The sequence below is a fragment of the Chaetodon auriga genome, chromosome 17, assembly GCF_051107435.1.
Source record: "Chaetodon auriga isolate fChaAug3 chromosome 17, fChaAug3.hap1, whole genome shotgun sequence".
NCBI classification, from domain to species: Eukaryota; Metazoa; Chordata; class Actinopteri; order Chaetodontiformes; family Chaetodontidae; genus Chaetodon; species Chaetodon auriga.
In genome coordinates, this window is record NC_135090.1 from 18,788,935 (window position 1) to 18,812,016 (window position 23,082).

At 45.3% G+C, this 23,082-nt stretch overlaps 1 protein-coding gene across 4 annotated transcripts; it reads right to left on the reverse strand.

The window, feature by feature from the left end:
- Positions 1 to 2,792: 2,792 nt before the first annotated feature.
- On the reverse strand, positions 2,793 to 22,323 carry ago4 (argonaute RISC component 4). 4 transcript variants are annotated; one of them, XM_076755203.1, is made up of 19 exons: positions 22,111 to 22,323; positions 15,018 to 15,189; positions 14,689 to 14,809; positions 14,086 to 14,267; positions 13,321 to 13,457; positions 12,390 to 12,524; positions 11,541 to 11,628; positions 10,725 to 10,872; positions 10,439 to 10,558; positions 10,101 to 10,229; positions 7,412 to 7,545; positions 6,667 to 6,851; positions 6,410 to 6,569; positions 5,887 to 6,058; positions 5,583 to 5,726; positions 5,342 to 5,476; positions 4,536 to 4,637; positions 3,575 to 3,774; positions 2,793 to 3,279 (listed from the first exon to the last, which is right to left on the reverse strand). In XM_076755203.1, exons 1-19 carry the CDS (start codon positions 22,127 to 22,129, stop codon positions 3,171 to 3,173), a joined length of 2,592 nt encoding a protein of 863 aa, XP_076611318.1. In that variant the 5' UTR covers positions 22,130 to 22,323; the 3' UTR covers positions 2,793 to 3,170. The 4 variants fall into 4 exon arrangements, with proteins under 4 accessions (XP_076611318.1, XP_076611317.1, XP_076611316.1 ...); XM_076755202.1 differs by having other exon boundaries at positions 7,412 to 7,560; XM_076755201.1 differs by having other exon boundaries at positions 10,068 to 10,229.
- Positions 22,324 to 23,082: the final 759 nt, after the last annotated feature.

A 23,082-nucleotide genomic window follows, 5' to 3' on the forward strand; every position in this document is an offset into this window, starting at 1 on the left:
TTTTTAAAAGGACAATACTCTGGCATGCAGGCGAGCAAAGTCTACATCTTGTTACTTTAAAGAAAATTGTCTAAAGCCTACATAACTATTCCACCAAATGCACATTCCCACTGATTGATACAAGCAAATCAAATGAACTAAAAATAAGAAAATAAAAGTACAGACACAATTGCGAGAGTAGACCAACAACCACAATGAGTAGAATTATAGCTTTGCTTTTCCACGTTTGAAAACTAGAACTGGGTTAATATTGCTTTGCAATGTCATGTTACAAACAGGGAGGGACCGTTGATCGGACTGGAGCTTAATGATCAAATATTGTGACGATATAAAACATCAAATCATTCCATATCAAGAGATGCCAGATGAGTATCAATCACAGCCCACTTGGCTTGGTAAAACTAGTGCACGGTTTTAAAAACTGATCTGCCCCCATTCAACAAAGAGTAAAACTTATTGCATGCAATGCCTGGACAACCCCCTCCCAATCCCCCCACCCACCCCCTCCTCATGTCCCGCCTCTGCTCCTCGCCAAGCCAACGCCCACGCCTTCAACAGGCAGGTGCTCAAACTCATTCATAGTAAACCTGCTGCTTTACGGGTGGTTTATTACAAAAGGGCTTCCACTGAGCTGCCCCCCCTGATGAGGCGTGCACGTCGACCGCGTCTCCAGACCCTCCCGTCCCACGTCTTTACCCAGCTGCAACACCAGGGGGCACCACCTGTGCCGCCGTCGCTGCGGCTCCCATGCTAACAGTTTGCAGAGTGTTTGTACAGGGGGTCCAAGGGCAGTGCTTATGCTTATTGTCGATTCATTTAATCCAGTGTTAAAAATGCATAAAAATATGAAACAAACACCGTCAAATAGCAGAGACTTTAAGATGGGTATACTTCAAATACACACAGAGTAATAGAAACCATTTTTTAAAAAGTCTAAAAATTCAACTCATTGCCTATCGCAGACCGCTTTTTAACAAATCCCTTAATCCAGGTTCACTCTGATTACGATCCCTGATTGTCTCCATCCATCCGATCGAAAGCCGACGACACCGGCCGAGCGACGCGCGCCGGCGGCAGATCCGTCCTACCCGTCAGAGTGCTACACAATACCTCAAACCTGCCGCCAAGTTTTACTCGCATCACAACCTGCACAGCATGAATTCATCCGTCCACCTCGGGGCCTCCTTCTTCTCACCACTAACCAGAATGCTACAAAAAAAATGTCCAACCCAAAGTTCTAACCCCTTAACCTGCAGCTCAACAACTGAAGTCTATTCCTGAAGTCGCACTATTAACTATATAACTGGCTTTGCTGCCAACCGGAAAATTTCATCACAATAGTAACAACATTGACAACAACGATAACAACAACAACATCAATGGTAAACTACTAATTCTAACAACAGTTTTTTTTTTTAAGATAACCACAAAACATCTTATATTAAACTTTTACAAATCTGCTTTGTTGATTCGTATGTATAAATGCATAAAGGTACGAGAGATTGAGAGTGCCCTCTGTTGCTTGCCTAGCGTCCCGGGTCAGTGCAATGAATTGGCCAGTATTAGCAAAGGACACCTCAAAAAACTATGTTGGTTTCCGGCCCTTGAAACTACTACAAAAAGAAAAAAAAAAAAAAAAAAAGGAAAAGAAAAGCAACGTCCAGCTGTGTCATCATATAATCTTTCTGATAATCAGGTCCAAAGAAAAATAAGATTCTGCTTTTCACACAGAAAGCAAGGCTGATAAGACCATACTCTGTGTTTAATGCCTTCAGCCATTCAACAGGTCCCAATGCTGAGCCAGTCACAGGCCAGACCGCGGTTACTACTGCTACACGTCAGACCTGGCTTCACGTACTTCCTGAAATGGATTCAATCACTTTTTTTTCTGCAGGGGACTTGATGTTTTGATGCACCAAAGGAGCAGCTGGCTCCCACAGGTGCGAATCCCACCTGCTAACGCGCATGCTCGAAAGGTAATTCAAAGCATTTCAATGACTAAGTGAGCCAGGACTGCTACAAATACCCACACCAGCCTCTAGGAGGCCTGTTTAAGTCATATGTCTCAAAGTTGCTCTATAGATGTAAATATATGCTTATATGTACTGTATGTGTGAATATAAAAACAACAAATCTGAGGCATTTACAGCAGTTATCTCCTTGATTTCCCTTTACAATTCAGTGGCCTGCCATGAAACACATGTGCGCACACACACACACACAAACACACTCTCATACAGCAGTACATGTATATACAGAGATGCACACACATACGCACGCGCAGACAGACACTCACGCACATACAGACCTGCGTATTCTTCTAAGATGGGAGGAAAGTAGTAATGGGCATGACACCCAGGTCACCTCGCTTGTAAAAGACGGTAAAGGAGAAAAAGTTAAAACACACGCTCATAAAAAAGGAAAATATATATATATGTGTATATATATATATGTATATATATATATATATATCATTCTCAAAAGGTCGACTCCCCTCCATCTCTTTTCCTGTAGAGTTCCCTCCCCACCACCCAATAAACCCAAGACCTTGTGACAGATTTTGCCCAAAAGGGCTTTGAGGTAAAAGTAGATAAGAGTCCTGCTTAGCTGGGAGAGCTGAAGAGCTGCGCTGGCACAGACTGTGCCAATCCACTCCCTTGCTCAGTGTATCTTACAAACACAAGAGTGCAGACATTCAAATAGAAAAAAAAAAAAAAAAAAACTCAAAACAATGGCTCAACTTGTAGTATGTGTGTATGGTTTGTTTTTTTTTGTTTGTTTTTTTATCTTTTGCGCACCGGAAACCCTCGGGGTTGGCGGCGCTAGATTGCTGGTTTGAAAGGCGGCTTGATTGGGAACGCTGGTTGGAGAAAGTTCATGGAAACAAAAACCTGCTGGACATCGGGACACAGCAGGTTTCACCCCCGTCCAAGAGCCGCTTTGGTGCAGATTCAGAAGATGAGTAGAGTGAGTGTGAAGAGAAAGAGACAGACTACAAGGAGAGAGAGATGTGGGAGGAGAGGGAGAGAGAGAGAGAGAGAGAGAGAGAGAGAGAGAGAGAGAGAGAGAGAGAGAGAGAGAGAGAGAGAGAGAGAGAGAGGGGGAAATAAGAGCTTCAAAGAGAGAAGGACAGGGAATCCGCAGGTGGACTGGCTGACGTGCTCGATAGCTCAGGCGAAGTACATGGTGTGCTGGGTATCATAGTGGATCTGGACTGCCTTGGCCAACGCCTGGGGGTCCCGGCCGTTACTCTGACCCGACACATGGCTGCCTTCAGCACTGCAAGACAGAGAAAGGCGTGGTTCAGTCTGACTGTCAGGAATGACACCACAACATGGAGGACAGGAGGATGCAGGGATGACAACAAGAATCAGGAGACGTGCTCCAGAGAGCTTCCTCTGTCTCTCATTGATTATGCAAACTCTTTCTTGCATTATCACATCTTACATGTTATAATCTGTAAAAATATATCCCCCTCTCCACCTGCTAGTTTCTCATCTGCCTCTCTACTATCATCTATCACACATCTCTCCAGATAAGAGCTAATCATCTTTCTTGAACTGGGCAGCTTCACCTGTCGTGGTCTTTGTCCACCAGGTGGTAGCGGGCTCGGAAAGCCACTAGTCTGGCGTAGTAGGCCGGCGCTGGGATGGAGACGGAGCGTGTGCAGCGGACGTAGGTGTGGCACAGCTGGTAGGTGAGGAGCTGCAGTTCATCGGCGGTGAAACAGTTGTCATCCCACAGGACGTGGTAGTGGGACGGACGACTGGTTCCCTGAGGGAAGACGCAACATGTTACAAGTCAGTGCAGTGCTGGGAAGTTCATGCAATGTTATGTGATAACATTAGCATGAGCATTAGCGCCCCATTGCAGTTCTTCTAAGATGCAGTACATATTCAAACATTCATTCTCCCCTTCCAGAATAACACATTAACTGAATACACTGCTTCTGTGAGCAGGTGCGACGGTTTGAAAGCCGCCTGAGGCTCGTTTGTTGATCTTAATTTCTGTTTTTTCTTTACAGGAGTTCCTTTACGTTGACGTGCAGACTGAGGTTCACCAGTACAAGAACGAAACGCTGCACTAAGATCAAACCCCTGCAAGTGTCTGTTTCCACTTTTTTACAGCTGTCTTTTATATTTACAGCAGACGGGGATTTATAAGGAAGAGACAGTTTGTGGATAGAGCGTCGCTTTAAATAACAGCCAAACCATCCGATGGGTCAAAGAAGCATCCAAATCATACCGTTTATTGTCATTAAGCATCATTACTGCTTCAACCGCGGAGCAAAATTGCCGTAGCCTTGAGGACAATTTCCAGTAAAATAATTGGTTGTACCCATAATTTCTATTTTTTTGTGTGTAAATGTGCCAAATCCATACACCAGTTCAAATCTGGAGACTTGGAGAAGTGGAGTTAGCAAAGTTGCATGAAATTTCTTACAAAATTAAAACATTTGAAAAACCAAAATGAAAGATTGGGAAAAAATTAATTACCACAAAAGCTCCTCAGTGAAAGGTGTGTGAGTGCCTCACCTGAATCCCAGCATGGCTGCACAGGTAGAAGTCGAACTCGGACGGGTGTGTGATGGTGCTGTCCACCGTGGTGCCTGCTGGGACGTTACCGCTCTTCCCAACCTGCAGAGGTCGACCAACGTGATATTAATTAAGGGTCTGAGAACGTCGTGCAACAGAAAGCAATTAAAAATGTCACACCTCATCAGCTGCGTTTCCATACATTTGTTTTTACGCACAGTTTGAATTATCACATCTGAAAAGAGAGCTGGTAACGGCAAAATTTGACAAAGCTTCATCAATTTAGCAAACAAATTTTCAAGCTAATTGAGGAGGTTTTTGCCTTTTTCATTAAATAAAAAGCGTTTGCGCTTGATGGGAAATGATGTCCTGACATGGTGGACTTAAGTCTCATGAGTGGAGCAGCTGTTTCTACCGTGAGAGAAGGTGGAGGAGGATGAGCAGAGGAAGAAGCAGCAGAAGAAGCAGAAGTTTCCGCTAAATGAATAATTCCTTCCTCCGTTTTTCTCTCTTCGATGGCTGAGGCGACTGGTTTCGTTTCTTCTTCTTTAAGATTTATTAGCGGCTGGCTACTCATGACCACTACTTCCTCTACTGTTTATTACAGACATGCGTAACAGTCCACACCGCCAACATCTGACATAACTATCCATTGCAGAGCTGAATTTATTAGCTCCAAACCAAATGACGGAACGGCACCGATTTTTTTTTTTTTTTTTCATTTTTGTGACATTTCAAAAGTTTGCTTCAAATTTGTTTGACAATTAGTTTGAAACGCTGCTACTGTAGAGCGAACTCCTACTGACCCTCTCGGCTTTGTCAGAGCAGAAGAGACGAGTGTGGTGACGTTTCTGAACAACAATGTAAGTAATGCCCGGCCTGTAGTCCTCCTCCAGACTGATGCAGGCCTTCCTGATGGCTATCAGCTCCGGCCACGCGACCTGTTGAAACACAAAAAGGAGAATTGCTCGTTTCAGATTTCAACTTATTCTGATGGCACCGAAGCACGACAACACACGGTCAAACTACACAGTGCTCACGTCTCACCTGTTTCATTTGTCCCTCAGACACACCTCCACGATAATAGATGATCCGAGTGGGCTTGAAGCGCGTAGATTTGTAGAACTGGATGAGCAGCTCACGCACCATGTTGGTCAGGTCTTGGATTACCTCCTGGCTGAAGAGCTGCTCCTGCAATAACAACTGATTTAGACTCAAAAGAAAAGAGCAGGGGACTGCACAGAGAACTCAAGCTTGGGTGCATCAGACTTGATGGGTCTAAAACATCTAGTAATACTCTATATTGAAAACAGCATGAAATTCCTAGTAATTCCTCTAAATGTGCAGTTACCTGGGACATGTCCTGTCTAGATGTCTGGACTCGCACTGTGGCGCAGTAACGGCTGGGGTGGCCATCCATGCTGCCCACCACCGCCGCGATGGACGGCTTCTTCCCATCACCCGCTGGAGGATGTGTGACATCTGCACCCAGGAAGATGACGGGCTGCTGGAACACAGAGGGCCTGAACCGAGAACAGGACACACAAACAGAGAAGAGACTGCATCACAGGCCTGTGCGTCACATTTCTTATTCAAACAGCTCGACTACAAAGAAAATTATGCAAAACCCAAATTGTACAAAGTTGAAAAGATTCTCAGAATTTAAGCACCAGATGAAAAAAATGCCTAGAACAGCAAACTTTATATGAAAATGACGCAGACTATTACTAAAACTTTTATTGCTCGTTCCCACATGATTACTGGGGGACTATTTTCTCTCAGAAAACATGAGACCAATCTACAACACTGAAAGCCAAGAAGCATTCCAGACTCCCATCTGGACGGCAGCGAAGACACAACAAACCCACGCTGACCTCTGATGAGGCACCAGGACGTTGTTGATGCCTCCCAGCTTGGCGTTGATCTTGAGGCACAGGTTGGAGAGGGTCTGAGGGGACGTCTTCACCACGTTCTTCACCTGCACACACTGGGTGGCCATGCCAAGGAGAGTGTCCCCCACCCGCTTCACCTCAGCTGTGGAGGGAAACAGACATGACCAGAGATCCATATTGGGAAAATCTAGTTTCAATTTTTTTTTATTCACTACAATGCAAAATTAGGGCGTTCTTACCATACACTGGGGTTTTGCCAGGCAGGATGACCACAATCAGCTGCAGACCTACATAAGACATCTTGAGGTGTTTGAACATGGGCTCCACGCTGTCAGCTCCCTGGGCGTATTTACAGAAACACGGCTGGCCTTGAATGGGCATCCCCGCATCCTTGGAGATCTTTCGAAGCTGGTCGGTGAAGCTCCTATTGAAAAGCATTAAATGCTCATCAAGCACATAAAATTCAATGTGAACGCTGAGAAATAGCTTCAGTAACTGAGTGCGAGATGACTGTAACTGCAGGTTGTAATTTGAGTCTGCAGCCACATAAACGGCTTTGTGAGGCTGTGCTTGGTGCTTTGAGCTAAATGCTAACACACCAATGTTAGGCTGGTGTTTAGTGTGTTAAGTTTAGTGTTTGCATGCTACCATTTGCTCATTCGACAAAGTGCAGCTGAGGCTGACGGGAACTCAAGTATGGGACAAATTCAAAATGTGACCTAATGATGCGACTGGAAGAAAAATGACGGGATCACCATTTTTACAATTCATCCCGAGGACGACATGAATGTCCAATAGTTGGTGGTCACCTAAAACCACTGCTGTAAACCTCAGGGTGCCGCTCAAGGAAGAGTCAGGACACATCTGACAACCAGGAATGTTTGTGTACTCTGAAACCGGGGCGCCATTTTCCCTCATCTTCCTCAACTACACCTCTGGGACAAGACTCACTGCAACAACACCTCAGCTGACGCCACGACTCACTTGAGCAGGTCCTCTCGGCACTGTTTCTGTGGAGCGAAGCAGGCCACGGCCCAGACCTTGATCTCGATGCCGGCGTAGAACTGCTTCCCTCTCATGTCCCACACGCCCTGGTTGGGCGTGGCCACGGTTTTATTCTGCGGAGAAAGTCCCTACTCTCTTAGTCAACCCCCCGGTTGGATGAGCCAATACAACAATAGGTACTACAGTCCAACCACACAAACAGAATGCATAATGTCCACACACAGTTACACAGATCAAAATGTTCTCCGTGCATTGAATGGCTTCAAACTGGTTGCATACTGGTTTTACGGTGATCACGTTCTGTGTGCATGAAGCATTAACCTGCCCACAGTCTACGCTAAGCACTGTGACACTTCAAGAGTATTTAAAAGAGAGAAATGCTGTTTTTTCTTACTGCACACACTAATATCCTGCTTTTATGGCTCCCCATATCAGGAGTTCTGACGTGTGTGGCCAACAAGAGGAGTGCATCTGATCAAAGACGCATCATTAGGTGAGTGCTGCGCCGCGAGCGTGGATGTGAATACAAATTCAAAAGGGCAGCGGCTTTCAATTAAGTTAACGAGATTTGCTGAAGGCCATTAAGAGCTTTTACTCTCCAAAACAAGTGACCACAATGAACTGCTTGAGAATGGCATGCCAAAAAAAGTCAAGAGCTTCTCCATCTCATTACAAGATTGTCTCAAAAAAAGTGTTCGGCAAGCTCAAAAGGACCTGATAAACGATGATTATTGACAGTAACGTAAACACCTCATCACAGTTCACGCTGCATTTGAATTAGACTGCTGCTTTTCCCACCTCGCACTCGGTCCATACAGTCACTTCAGGGAGTACTCGTCTTTTGGTTCTGTGAATACTTTGTTGTAACTGTACGTCCACAAGCATCAATACGGCATTTTAAAATGACAGCTGTGTGTTTCATTCACTCGGATGGGAAAAGCTTTCAGTCTACATTTCACTGGAAGCCGATTAGACTCGATATCCCAGCAGGCGAGCGGCCAAGCCTTTCAGAAAGAGAGCGCTATGATAGGATCTTGGGTAAATTAACCAATGTATAGTTCAGGTAGCCAATAAAGGGATTGTAGCTTGGCACTGGCAAATAAGGGAATTTCTTTCCAAGCAACAATCTGCTGTAATTATCTGAGGAACAATTGGAAATGAAGCAGAGAGTTTAAGGGAAAACTGGCCCATACGCTGAACCAACTTCCCCACAGGGATCATTAAAGTTTCATCTTATCTTAACTGAATCACTGAGTGCTTGTCTCTACATGGGGTGTTACATTCCAGCACCTGTAGTATTGATATTAACCTTTTCATTTTCATATGGGTGGTAAAGTCCACTCCACAGGCTTTAAAGGTGAATTTTTAGGTGGTTTCTATGTTACTGCTGGGTGGCTACGAGTCTGATCGCCCTCCTGTCGCTTCACATCCGTTCATCCCCCTCTTACACACAATCCTTGAATCCCAATTCAGCCGCTCACGCCCAACAACCAGGCGCCAATGTAGGAGTGAGAGGTCAGAGCTTCTGTAAAAACACGGGTCAGCATCGATTCCTTGTCTGGAAAAAATGCTCCCAGTTACGACTTCTGTTGACGAGCTGGATGCAAATGATTGCCTGTCAGATCCATACAGGTCTGTACGACCCTCCAACCAGAACAGCTGACTTGAGATTCAGAGGGTGAATCTCAGCAGTCTGCAGCGACTTGCTCCTCATCTCCATTCCTCCTCTAACACAGAGTCCACTGAATGCAACAGTTGAAAACTCGAGCGTTCGGCCATGTGCACAGTGATATTTACAGACTCGCTGTGTCGGTGAAGGGAGAGAGAGATGCACTTAGCAGACTGCAGAGATGAACCACAGGATTATAACACGGGGCGAGATCCAGGTCTCACAGGTCTGCGTGTAGTTCAACTTAAATACTTGTTTTCACTTTTCTTTCTTCCCATCCTTTAAACCACATCCTAATTTTTTCTCAATTTGTCTCTCATGCATAATGTAAAGATCTTATAGGTTAAAGTTCTGGCCACTTTTTTTTAGATTATTACAAATGTCTTTCTGAAAAAAATGTTTTGGCATAGCAGTTGGCCTTAAATACTACACTACCCATGATCCTTGGCTGCTGTTGCTATGGTGAAGTGGCCAGCCAGAGGCACAAATCGGAGCTGCAGCCAATTCAGTAAACAAAAAAACAAAAAAACAAAAACTGAAATGCACCCTGGGAGTTGGAGTTAACTTCTCACCAGGGCTTTTTCTCCACACAGGATTGCACCTGCAGAGCAGCCAGATCTTCTCTAACACAGCAATGAGTCAACTGTGGGACTGCAATGTCCATCTGAGCCGTAGAAGTGCTCCAAATGTGAGTCACCTCTCATTGGCTACGGGGAAAATGAACTGAGACTTTTCACCCAGAATACCTCCTCCCACTTTGTAACTCAACCATTTAGTAAAAAAACATGAGCTCTGACTGCAGCCCTTTTTAACTAAACACTTCATTAACCTCAAATATGCTTCAGAAATCTCCTGCTCAACCTGGATCTTCCCCCCATGTCCCAGCATTCATTCTGTGATGCCCCCACCCCGTGTGGTGCCAGTCAGGCTTGCGCCCCCAGAGTGCGACCCCGGCCCAGTACTCACCCTGCCACAGTCCCTCCCTGTGTCTGTACTCACCCGGCCCCCATACTGTAGCATGGGTGCTGGGAGAACACGCCCCGTCACCTCCGTCATGTCGTTGTGAACCACAATGCCAAATTCTTTCAGGTAGGGGTCCGGGCCCCCGACCATGCTGTTACTTTTGACCTGGGAAAGGAAAATGAAGCGGAAGATGGTTGAAGGAGAGGAAATCAGAAAAGAACGAGACAGAAATGTGGTCGAGGAACGAGAACGAACAAGACGGCAGAGAGTTCATAGCAGCGGCTGCAACTGAGAAAAGTTCATAAAAATCAACCAAATGCCAGCAGCTCCGGCTGCCTTTCTGACTCCCACCCCCAGAGGGAAACAGCACTCACCAGTCTGCTGATCTCTTCCTGTCTGTCGGGGGCTGAGCGAGCTGTAGCTTTGATCATGGTGGACGTCTGGTTGTCTGTCAGTTTTTTGATACAGCGCTGGCCTGCCACTATGTTGCAGACCTACAGAGCAGGAAGAAACATTTCATTTATGGAACAAAATCAGATAAGAGGAGCAACAGCATGGAATTAAAAGGGGGGGGGGCACTGCCATTGAAGATGAAAGGCTTTATTGTCTAAGCCAAACTAAAATAGTGATATTTAAGCATCAAAACAGCCTGTTTCTCACCTCCAGGGGAAGGTAAGTGTGCTTCTGTTCTTGCCCTACTTGCAGGCAGGGTAAGTGTGGATACTTGAGCTGCAGATTGTACTTCTGCTTGAAATACTGAGCTACTGTGCACTCCATGGCTTGGCCGTTCTCGAGCTGTAAGGGGAACCTGTGGATAAATGGAAAATGTGGGCTCAGCACGCAGAAGTCCACACGAGTATGTAAAACAAAGGCAACCAAAGTTTCAGTAATTTGTTAAAAAATCTTGCAATATTGTGACTTTTTGGGACCACACAACACACACAATGTCGCCCTTTGAAGTGAAAAAAATACAGAAAAACTCACCAGATGCATTCAGTCATACAACCAACTTTCATCGTTTGGGTACTTTAAAAGCCTGTTTAAGTCTATGTTTAGTTTGGTGAGGATAGAACAGGCCTGAGGGAGGTCAAACTCCCAGCCTTAAACAACAAACAGATTTATCTATATGCCTGCAAGATGCACAGACAGATCTGGATCATATGTCTCTTACATTACGACACAAAGCAGCTCTGTGAGGGCGACCTCTAAACTTTAAAACCAGCAGCGGGACGCGGTGCTGCTGATAACGGGAAAACATGCACTCATACAACACCTCGTGTTACTGAATGCCTCCTTTTAGCATCCAGGCGACATTATCTGTGACAGCAGCCGCGTCGCGTGCATGTTCACAGGCAGGCGATATGCAGACTGTGTGTGCACTGCGATCAATTCGCTCTGGTGAAAGGCTGCACCTGATCAGTTTACCAAACAACCGAGGCAGGCAGCGCTGTGGTGGGCTAAATTCTGTCGACTTACGTTTGGTGGCTGGCAGGTCGGCGCGTTACGTTGCACACACGGTACTTCCTCTTCATTTGACCACAGTGTGTGACCTCAACTTTCAAGCCTGTTTGAAAACATACAAGAAATAACGGTTACGCACACTCGCGAAGAAGCAGTGACATTTTCCAGCCAACTGCAATTTCAAATATTTTGATATCATTAAGTTTAGCGGGTTGGGATTGTACTCCTCTGTTCCTCCAACGCCGTTTTCAGACCTGCAATAAAGATAAACGCTGACAAGGCAGCCAACTGCGTGCAGGGTGTTTCAGCTCTCTGCAGTTTCCCCTTTACACATTTGTCACAACTGGGCTCAAAACACAAACCAAAAGGAGAATTGAGAGCAGCTGAAATTCCACACTGATTCGAAATGGCCATTCTGCGTGGCTAGTTGGTGGTTCTTTGTGTATTTACAATAACAGAAGTGAAGAAGACAGAGACGAGGACGGCTCTGCTCAGGAGATCTGTTCTGAATGCTTGTGTGAATCTCATGGCCGTATTTTCTGATTTAAAGCAGCCTAGTTTAAACAGGCAGAAACACAGTCCATTATCACCCTCAGGTTAAGAACAAGTGTGCTGTATGTGTGGTGGGTATACGGCATGATTAAGTGTCAGCAGTGGGTGTAGACTCTTTAGTTCTTACATACTGCATAAAAACAAACATGCATGCGCCTTGCAGGCCCACACCTTACTGTGATCTCCGGTGGATTTCATACACGGTGAGTCACAGACATCGTGGAAGGAATGTGTGTGTCTGTCAGTGCCGGTCCTGTATTACTGGTTGGTAAATGTCAGAATATTGTGCGCGCGATGGCGTCGAGTGCTCACCTCGTATTTCCTTGGTGAATTTGACGCGCTGCGAGTCAGTCAGTGGTTTGGTCTGTTCGTTGATGTTCTGTATATCCAGCACCTCGCACATGAACTCGATCACAGGCTGAGCACGGTAGAAAGCGGTCGCTGACACTGAGGGGTAGAGCGGACATGACGTTATTCAGCAAATCAGTCCCATAAACTACAAACAAGCTGGTGAGTCTGTGCTAGTGTTTCCCCACAGGCAGCGAGTGGAGTGAGGATGCAGCAGCGACAAAGGGAGCTTTAGAGCAACGTCTTTCAGCCATAATGAACGTCCTTATCTCGTCAGCAGCGGCTACAGACTGCTGAACATCTTTCCACTTTGTCTCCCTCAATGTACAAACAAAGTATCTCGTAAGCAAACCATTGTCTCATAGAATGTGTGTTTTCGGTCGTCTCATTCACCGCTTTCCACTCTTAGATTCAGGAACTGGCTTCAGGCGAAAATGTCTTGTGAAACACTGAATGTTACAATTTCAACTGACTTAAATCAGGCCTGGAAGTTCAGTTTGAGCAACAGGGATGAGTTCAACGGCTTATCAGATGCGTTTTTGGTTGAGATGGAGCTTTAGTTTTTGCTTTTCTCTTACGTATGCAACCATTACCTGAGGACATCAAATTCTCTACCTCATTTCCAGAATGGCAGAGGATGTATTTAATGGGAATTGTATCTACTGTTACAGCTGAGGCATACAAGAAAGCAGCACTGATTACCAGTGATTGTGCACATAGAAATACATCAAATCCTGCTGGGCAGAGCATTAACACGGCAAACAGTCTTGATCTGGTAACATCAATACCAAATATCAGTGCAGCCACATCGACTCTAACAAATCACTATATTCAGAGTGCGTGAATGAAGGTAATGTAATAAAGGTGAAGCCGATCGGCTCCGCTCAGGTCTTACCATCGATGTTGAGCATCATGTTCCACATGGCAGGACGGACAGACTGATGGAAACCAAACCACACCTCCCTGCCCCCGCCCAGAGGATGGTAGTAGCCCTCCGGAGGGGAGAAAAACGAACGTCCCACTGGAGTATATCTGCGTACAAAAAAAACACAGAGGACAGCAGAACAAATGAATCAACATGGACTCAACGAGATCCTTATATTTTTAATGATCAGCCAGATTAAGATTCAAAACAGTTTATTATGCAAATACAGTTATATTAGACAGTGAAAGCACTGGAGGACCACTTGAGACAAATTTCATTTCTGCTAAAGGCCTTGCAAATTAACAGAAAAGGGAATTAAATCTATCTAAGTGTGTCTGGAAGTGTTCACTTAATTATCTAGAAAATAGTCTAAACCCACACAAAGTTATTAATACAAGCAGAAAGTAAGGTCCAGGTATAACAGAGTGCAGCAGTTTCACAATTTTGGTGCGATGCGGCGTCCAAATCAAAGTCAACAGATGTGAAAATCCATTCAGAGACGGACAAAGATCACTCAGGGATGCAGTGCCCTGTGGTTCAGTTGAAACACCGTGCTATAAAAGCTGCCGGAACCAAGTCGGGAATCAAACGCAACAATTATATTGGGTAATATGATTTGATCAGGAAGACGCAAGACAGCAGGAAATGAAGTAATACCAATAAAAGATAAAAAGCAATAACTGTCAACAGACGTGAAAAAGACGTGGGTGGCGTGTGAGAAGCCAGAGGCCGTACCTCATGGAAGGCAGGTGCCGTGTGATGACATCCAGAGCCTGAACGGAGTCTTCAGGGACCTCGTTAAGGTGACCCGACAGGGCTTCCAACAGCATCTGGAGGCTCACCACAGACACCCACTGCAAAGACACCTTGAACGTCTGATCTTTCCCCTCGCCAGGCAGAGTCACCTCCAGGTCCACCTACAGACGGAGAGAGGGGACGGAAACAAAAGATGAGGGCCGAGGGGTTCAAGAACAGCGAGAGATGGAGGACGAGTCCTCAAGGACAAAGAGCAATCATGAACCGGTTTGTCTTTGAAATGACAAAAGATGAGTCAGCATTCAAACAGTACAGCCACACAGCATCAACAGGTGGAAACAAGAAGCCAAAAACTGAGAACTATGTGCTTCATTCTTAAGTAAATCCAGTTCGCTGTGGGAGCAGAGATGTGAATGAAAGTCTTTACAGCCATTAGTTCTACAGTTAGTTATCACAGTCTAAATGCAAACTATTTCCATCTTTCCTAATCCTTTAGAGCTCATTCAGACACTGTTTTTGATGCACACAAATTAGTCCGTGCACACGCTGAAGACACAAGGGTCGAGTGTTTGGAATACAAACCCTGTCTCTCCCGATTGGCAGTGGGTGTGCTGTGTACATGTTCCTCTTCCCGTCGTAGCCCGGCTGACGGTCTCCAAAGATCTGCATCTTGAAGTGCCGCACCATGGTGTCCACCACTTCCCTAGAAGACAGGGACAACAGGACGATGAGACAAAGACACAGGCCTAACCAGTGACTTAATGTTTCTGATGCAGTTTCATGCTGCAATAAAACAAAAATACTTCTTTTTCCACAATTCTTGGACTCTTTGGTTGCAATAGCTACAGATCCAATAGCACTTCAACATCACCAACACAAAAAAAAAACCTCAAACACGTCGGTGGATTTACCTGTTGACCCTCCGAGGCCGTTTCTCAGGCTTGATGTCGATATCATAGTGATAGACATCAATCTTGGGAATCTGGACCTGGAAGTGGTTGGCAAGGAGCCGGATGGGTTTCCCCACCGTGCCGAGGCCGGGACGCCGTGGAGGCTGAAACAGAGAGGTTGGGGCGGGCGGGCCTGGAGAGAGCAGAGGGAGAAGCAGTTACTCAATGATTTCCACATGACGTGTGAATTACCACCATCTCAGAGTTTAAAGGGGCTTTTATTGACTTTGTAGATATGAAAATCAGTAACATTCTTCGTTTTAATGGTGAATTCATAGATTAGTCACTTTCCTCCTCTCATTGGAGGCTTAATTTACCCGACTCTCGAAAAAATTGCTCAGACTCTACATAAAAAAAATAAAGAAGCTTTAAATAAATCATGTCTGGCACTTATTTTGAACGCGAACAAAAGGCGGCACTTATCTCTGCATTAAATGTCAAATCTTAAAGACGAATGTGCGCGGCGTAACGCCAAGCTTGTTGCAAACCATCTCATCAGTGACACCTGCTTGAATGCACTGAAATGGCCTCATTGAGCCACATACACGCTTTGATTGATCCGTAACTCTGGCCCCTGACCTACATGGGTCAACAAGGGGTTGGCGAAACAATGACCTCCAATTATCTTTCATCCCGCCCCCAGCTCCACCCAGACACACAGGGCGCCCACCCCTCACGCCGAGACAAAGACCGAGCCCCTCTCAGACAGACAGCAGCAGGGCCATATGGAGGGGCGCCACACTGAGTCTGGGATTACCGTTACACACACATCTCACTCACACGCGCATTACATACAGTATACGCCCATGTACACAGGTACCTGACACAGGTGTGGTGCCTGCAGGTTAAACTGCAGCATATAAAGCTGCACGCAAAGAAGGAACACAAAGTCTTGAGTGCAGCCGTTAAAAAGACTTCAGGCCTCAAGCGAGCCTGATAACGGCAAATCATATCTCACACATCAACGCAACTCAGCGACATGGAGGTAAGGAGGCACCGCGACGCCGGCTCTGTCTGTCAAAATCTCCCTTGATCCGTTGTTTACGCCTCTGAACGAGAGCGTCTGCAAAGCGCTCAGAGGAAACAGCGCGTCTTTGCTCTGAATTCAGCGGGGACAAAAGACGGGGCATATACTCAAAAGGCAGAAAAATACATATAAATGAAGTTAAAACAACATTGTGTTGGTGGCATTTGGAGGAGGCCGCTTTATGCTTTTGTCAACTGACAGCGAAGGGACTGCAGGGGTCCTCCTGAACTCCATGCACCCACACGCTCCAGTTAGCAAGTGAAGCGCGAGAGCACGGACAATCGGGACCCTCCCCATCGCTTCCTGAAAACACGCTTCCCAATGCCCTCATCTAGCCCGGGCCCCAAATCACCTCCCCTTCTCCCTGCCACCCACTCCTCCCCCTCACCCTCCTCCTCCTCCTCCATCATACAAATAAAGCATTAGCTTGATTATAACACCATTCAGCATTATGTTTATGATACAGTCTCAAATAAGAAGCCATTTGTTGCATGTCTGCTTTTCTTTGTCACGACTTGGATTAAAATTATGTGATGATTCACTCCACTTTGTCCTACTGGCCTTGTTACTGATGGCAACAGAAGGCGTACCAAGTGTTCTACGCTGAGCTGCAAGCTGAACATTGTGTGTGTAATTCTTCATTATGTATCCGTAAGCACCGTAAAGCATTTGGAGCACACTGTCATTCGATAGCGGCGCGTGTATTTACAGTATGTCTCCCCCTTTGACGTCTTGCGTTAATGGTGAGGCTTTACAAGCAGGAAAGCGTGTCTTTATAACATTCTGTCCTCTGCTATACGTACACGTGGGGTGGACAAAATTGGGAAAAAACACGGTTCAAAGCTGCCAGACAGTTGAGTCAAAACCGCTTTTATCCAATCTCAAAAAAATAAATACAGGTTTGACCTTTCACAAGGCTAATTCATACTGCGAGGCTGCGACTGTATCCAGGGTTTCTGCAGGTTCAGCGAGTTAAATTTAATACATGTTGTATGATCATACTGGGGCTGCAACTGAAGACTATTTTCACATCCATCATCTTTCGGATTAATCGTTAGGTCAGAAAATGTTGAAACTTGTTTCACCAACTGGCCTTAATTAATACTGTTCAGCTAACAAGGACATGAAAATCATTTTCTTTTGAGGAAACAAACTTCAATGCTGCTTTAAGACATCCTGCGCATTGAATCATTTGACACTGTGCACTTTGTTTCCTGCTCTCTCTGTGCACGAAGAGGCACAGAAAGACTTCAACTCCATGTGCAAGGCAAAGCGAGCTCTGGGTCTTCCTCTTCCACTTTCACCAAAGACAGATATGCACCTATATATAGCCTCCTCAGCTGCCACACTACTACACTTAGCCGTGTGTGTGTCTCAACATGAAAAGCCTGAACCCATCCTTTCCACCACAACCCACCGGCTTACCACAATCGACACCAAATAAAAGGGTTATGGCTGCAAGTAACAATTACTTTCATTATCAATTAATCTGCCAGTTATTTTCTCGATTAGTGTTTTAACTGTTCAGTCTGCAAATGTCAGAAAACAGTCCTCGAGCCCAGGCTGATGTCTTCAAATCACTTGTTTGTCTGACCAACAGACCCAAAGATATTCTGTTTACTATCACATAAGACAAAGAAAGGAGCAGAGAAGCTGGAAGTGTTTGGCTCAAACCATTAATTTGATTAGCTACACAGGTGCAGATTAATTTCCTGTCAGTCGTTTCGGCTCCGAATGAGTTTCTAACTTGTAACATCAAATTGATTGGGTTCGTTTCATCGTTCAGCGACAGCTCGGGTCAGTTTGTGAGCGCAAACGAAATGGCTACGAGCTAATGAAGGAACAGATACAAACATGTGCAACTGAGAGAATAAAAAGTGGGAAAGATACCAAACGCAGGGCGAGGATCACTCCGATTTAACCATTCTGTCAAAGATCAAAAACAATGAAAAACTGCCAAACACAAGCCTGAGGTGTCTTCTTATGAATGTTTTGTCTGCCTTACAGTCCAAAACCTCAAAGACATTCAGTTTTCAAGGATATGTGACAACGACAAGCATCAAATCCTCTCATGTGTGAAGCTGAAACCAAAGTGTGTTTCACTCTTTTTGCTTAAAAAATGATTAATTTGCCCATCAGCTAATTAATCCCTTGAGCGCTAACCGAATGACATCAGAACAGACTCAAGAAACAAAAGCCAACATGCATGGGTGTGTTAGCAAATAAGGAACTAGAGCAACGCTTGGGGTAAATGTTGGGTCACTTCACTATTTTGCACTGCCTCTACGATGAGATAAAAAAAAAAAAACTTGGCCTACATTCATGCAAATGAGGATATTTTAGTGTCCCAAAGACCCATCATGGGAAAAGATGGTCACATGCAAGCAGACATAAAAAAAAAATCCACTAACAGCTTCTAACATGAGACAGTTAAGGACAAAGATCATGTGACCGCCCAACATTAACTGTACGACCTCATCAGCAAATACAAATATGAAGAATATCAGAAGACACCTTTTTATGTGATTTCTGAATATGGTTTTGTTTTCATGTGCATGAATGTTGATGTTCATTAGTCCAGTCTTTATTTAAAAAAGGCACGTTTTATATGTCCATTGTGTTTTAAACGTCCCTGCAGCTGTGGTTCGGGAGGTGGTTCGATCCCTGGCCTCGGCAGTCTACATGTCCAAGTGTCCTTGGGCAAGATACTGAATCCCCAATTGCTCCCGATGCAGAGCCATCGGTGTGTGCTCGTAATGAGCAGGTGGCTTAGCCGCCGTAGGAATGTGCGTGCGAATGGGTGAATGCAGACTTGTGTTGAAAAGGCGCTTTGAGTGGTCGTCAGGCTAGATTTACTTTAGCGGCTTTGTCGTGCATTATTCAAGTCTTAAATTGCAGCATAAAAAAGTCTGAATCCTAACAGAATAACGTACCAATAAAACATTTAAACAGAGCTGGATATCACCTTAAAGAGACCCTTCAGACTTGTCAAAGGCGGCATTTAGACTTTAACAACCTATCAAGAGAGCGAACTCGTTCGCTCTATGCTTCTGCTCCGAGAGAGACAGAGCGCCATCGACTTTGAGTCACAGAGGAAGTGAAATTAGCTTTTCCTGGCGCAGAAAATGACAGATGCACTCGAGGCCAACAAGTCTTTCTGCTCCTTATGTAGTCCTGAGTGCGTCTTTCAGCTTGGATCCAAATTGACCACGAGCCATCTTCAAGGAGCAAAAACACAGTACAAAGATTATCGCCTGCCCGTCCGACTACGCCGATTTTTCTAACGTCGATAAAGCTCTACATCGTGTGCGGTGTTCTCATATTTGCAGGGGGTTTGCTACTCGTGCACTGCAGAGCCTACTAATGCTGTGAGTGTCCCTGGTAACCACAGTGTGATCAAGCAGAGAGACAGCTGGTCTTAAGCTAAGCATGAGGATGATGGCTTGGCCTGGTGATGAGTCAGAGACTAACGGCACTGAGCGGGGAGCGCGCAGACGCCCACACCTGCAAATCACCTGGATTATGGTACTACACTGGACTGTGGAAAAGGCAAAAGTACAAAGAAAGACCATTGACAAGGAGGAAATATCCACCGCTCGGCGCACAGACGTTTCATTCTTCACTGTTGCTTCAGGAGGAACTTATTTTGACCTAAACTTGTGAGTTCAGACACAACGCTAAGCATTATTCGTTACACACATACGTTCCACCTGTGCAGTCCGCGCTCACTGTCCACAAATAGCCAATGGATGCATTTCCTGACTGGAGGTACAGCTGTTTGCCGAAATAACACACACACACACACACACCCAGTCTGTGTGTAATAGCTCTCACTGAATCATCAAACATACCCAGATTTTACCAGGAGCTGTAGTTGTTTCATTTTCTTCGCCTCAGTTCATGCCACCTAGAGTCAACTGTTGTCTTTCTGCCTCCATTTACATCTTTTCCTGTGACAGCCAACTGCTTCAGTTTGCACAAGAAAACCACTTCAAACAGCTGCATCTCACAAAGGCAATAGAAATTAAAAAAGATAAAACCAGCTGCGTTGTGAAGACACCCCGGGCCTTCGTCACATCGTTACCCACAACCTTTTTTTGGGGGGGGGGTCCTGCTCGAAGAATCCCAGCGACACTTAAGGAAAAGCCAAAAGGTGCATTTCCTGAAGAAAATCCAGCAACTGAACCAAAGGGGGGCTGACAAACGCACTTTTTAAGTTAAAACTTGCACTGTGAACACTTTGTTCTCAGGTGAGGTTTCTGTGCAGGGTTGGACATTATTAAGAGTTTGTCCATCAGCGTTAAAAAGCATCCTTCTCGCATCACTTTGCTCATGCTCCGTGGCTGATTGCAGAATTGAAACCCTGTGATCTTGTGTGTCAAAGGCCCATTTCACACATACATCTTCAAGACCTTTCCGCCACACACAAATGTAGTTTTTGTTTTCATTGAAACGAGCCCTTTGGAAATCACCACCGAGGCGTGCAGGCAGGGGAAAAGTGTACATCACTTTACACCGCCGCTGAGTAAGTTAGGCATTATAAAAAGCTCGTTTTGGGGCATAAAAGATGCATCCTACTGTGGGCCAAAATGAGTATAAAGGTGTGATGTTAGCAGAGGACACAAAAACAACACTGCTCTAATATAACAGAGTTAAATAAAAGGCAAGTCTGCATCCACACTCCACTTTGCAAACACTTTTTACACACTGCTCTTCCCTGAAAAATTTAGCCACAATCTTCAGAAGTATCAGAAGAATTTTGTAATGTGGCAGCTGCTGTCATCATGGACTAAAAACCCGATGGCTCGCACTGATTGGACGTGTCAATGAGGCTGCAGTGGCTCACACACCTGTGGATGGTCAAACTATATCATTACCTGGACCCTCATGCAGCACCATGCATGGGTTTAATATTCATTTCAACACGAGCAAATGTCCTTAAATAATGCATCTAGGTGCGTGGTGCCTTCTGGAGCATGTGTGCAAAGTGTGTGGACATACACAGATTCAAGGCAAATGGGAAAAAAAAAACAAAAACAGCTTCACTGTCGCACAAAATGTGATTTGCTCTGCAAGCTGCGTTCAATTGCTCGTGCATGTAAAGGCGCATTTCTGAAACAAAACGAAGAGTGTAGAAAAAATAAAAATGATGTAAACACACATTTTTGCATGTAGTGCATCGTATCGCTTGGTGCACAGGTGCGCGGCGGATTTTTCTCCGCATACCTTCTCATCAGATGGCTGCATCGCTGCAAAATAAGTGCCTTTGTTATCATATAGGGGATGGATAATATGGAGCTGGTCCGCAGATCTGATCGATAAAAGCGCCGCTCATCCCTGCGGTGGTCTCGGTTTCACAATAACAGCGAAATAAGAGTCACAGAATACGCACGTCTGCTCATTTAGCGCCAGTAACGCGTGTTTCCCTGGCTTTTATTTTGCTTTCCACCCATCGCTGTCATCTTGGACGAGGGCAGCCCGTAGAGACGCACTGTTCCTGATGGCGATGGTACAAATTTAGACGGTTTAGCAGAAAACGAGTGAAACATTCGGCTTATTTTTGTCAAATTTCGACAAGATTGTGTGGCCTCGGTGGAGAAACGAGGTCGTAGTTATGTGGCTAAAGAGAAACACCGTGAACAAACATCAACGTAAACACACCACGACGCGGAAGGAAGGAGGAAGGAAGGTCCTAGTTAAATCCCCACTCACACAATGCCAGACCCGACACGACGGGCTGTGCGTGCTTCAGATGAATAAAACCGCGCAGACATGACGGGATGACCGATAAAAAACACCGACCCTCCTCGGGCAGGCGGAAAACGTGGCTTGCGCTCGGTGTAAATAAAGACAGCCACACATTCACACAGACACACGGGCTGGGCCTCGGTTTGTTTTCCCGTCAGCGCGTCGAGGCCTCGCTGCAGCCGCGGCCCCCAGTGAAGCGACGCATTTGCGCACACGCGCCCCACACACGGCTCGCGCTCCCCGCTCCTAGCTCGTTCTCTATTTTCTCAAATTTCTTACCGGGTCCGAGCGCTTCCATGGCCGAGGCCTCTCTCTCCGTCTCTGTCCCGGCCTGGCGGCTCCGTACCGACGCTGAAATTGGGGGCGGTATCGCGAAGCTTAAAGTGGCTAATTTAAGAAAAGGGAATATAGATAGATGCGTGGATGACTGCTGCCTGGACTGACTGACCTGAGCTACCGCTGCCGCTGCTGGTTCTGGGGATTTGTAACTGCGCATGCGCCAGTTAGAAGCTTAGGGGTCCGGTGTGCGCATGCGTAATTTGCTGTACCGCACTGGCAGATCAAACTTTAATGATCCCAGTCTGTGGGGGGGCGGGGGGACTGTACTTGCAGCATAGTAATAAGATACAGGTCATGAACAGATAGGCTATCAGAATTTGAGAAGAGAAAATATGTGTGAGTATGATTATTTCTACACACAAGTTAGCTAAACAACACCAGGTGAAATAAAGTGCACGAATAAATAAAAAGTTTGGAGAAAACTAGCAGTGGAAAGTAAAGTACAATCACTCAAATACTTTACTTTGGTCCTTTATTCAGGTACTTGAGTGCCAACTGTACTGCAGTGAAGTACAGTTGATATGACACTTTATTATAGAATTAGTTACCTAGTAGTATATAAAGTAATCAAAATTAGCCCTACTTTTACCAGCTGATACTTACACATTGATGGATCAATAATCCAATAATATATAATAATATATGCTATTCTGAAATGGGCCATGCCCCATAATGCCTTGAAAATCTTACATAGGTAAAGTATATACACATATGCCTTATGATTTGAATGTGAACTCTTAATCTGAAAAGTAATAACTAACTTCCTTGAATTTCATGTCAATAATTAATGCCTGCCACGTGAGCTATTTCCCTATTTATTTATCTTTATTTTATTTTTTTTTACTCTGACTTTGATCATACTATGACTGACTTCCTGTCAGTATAGAACCATGTAGGTCTTACTATCCTTCA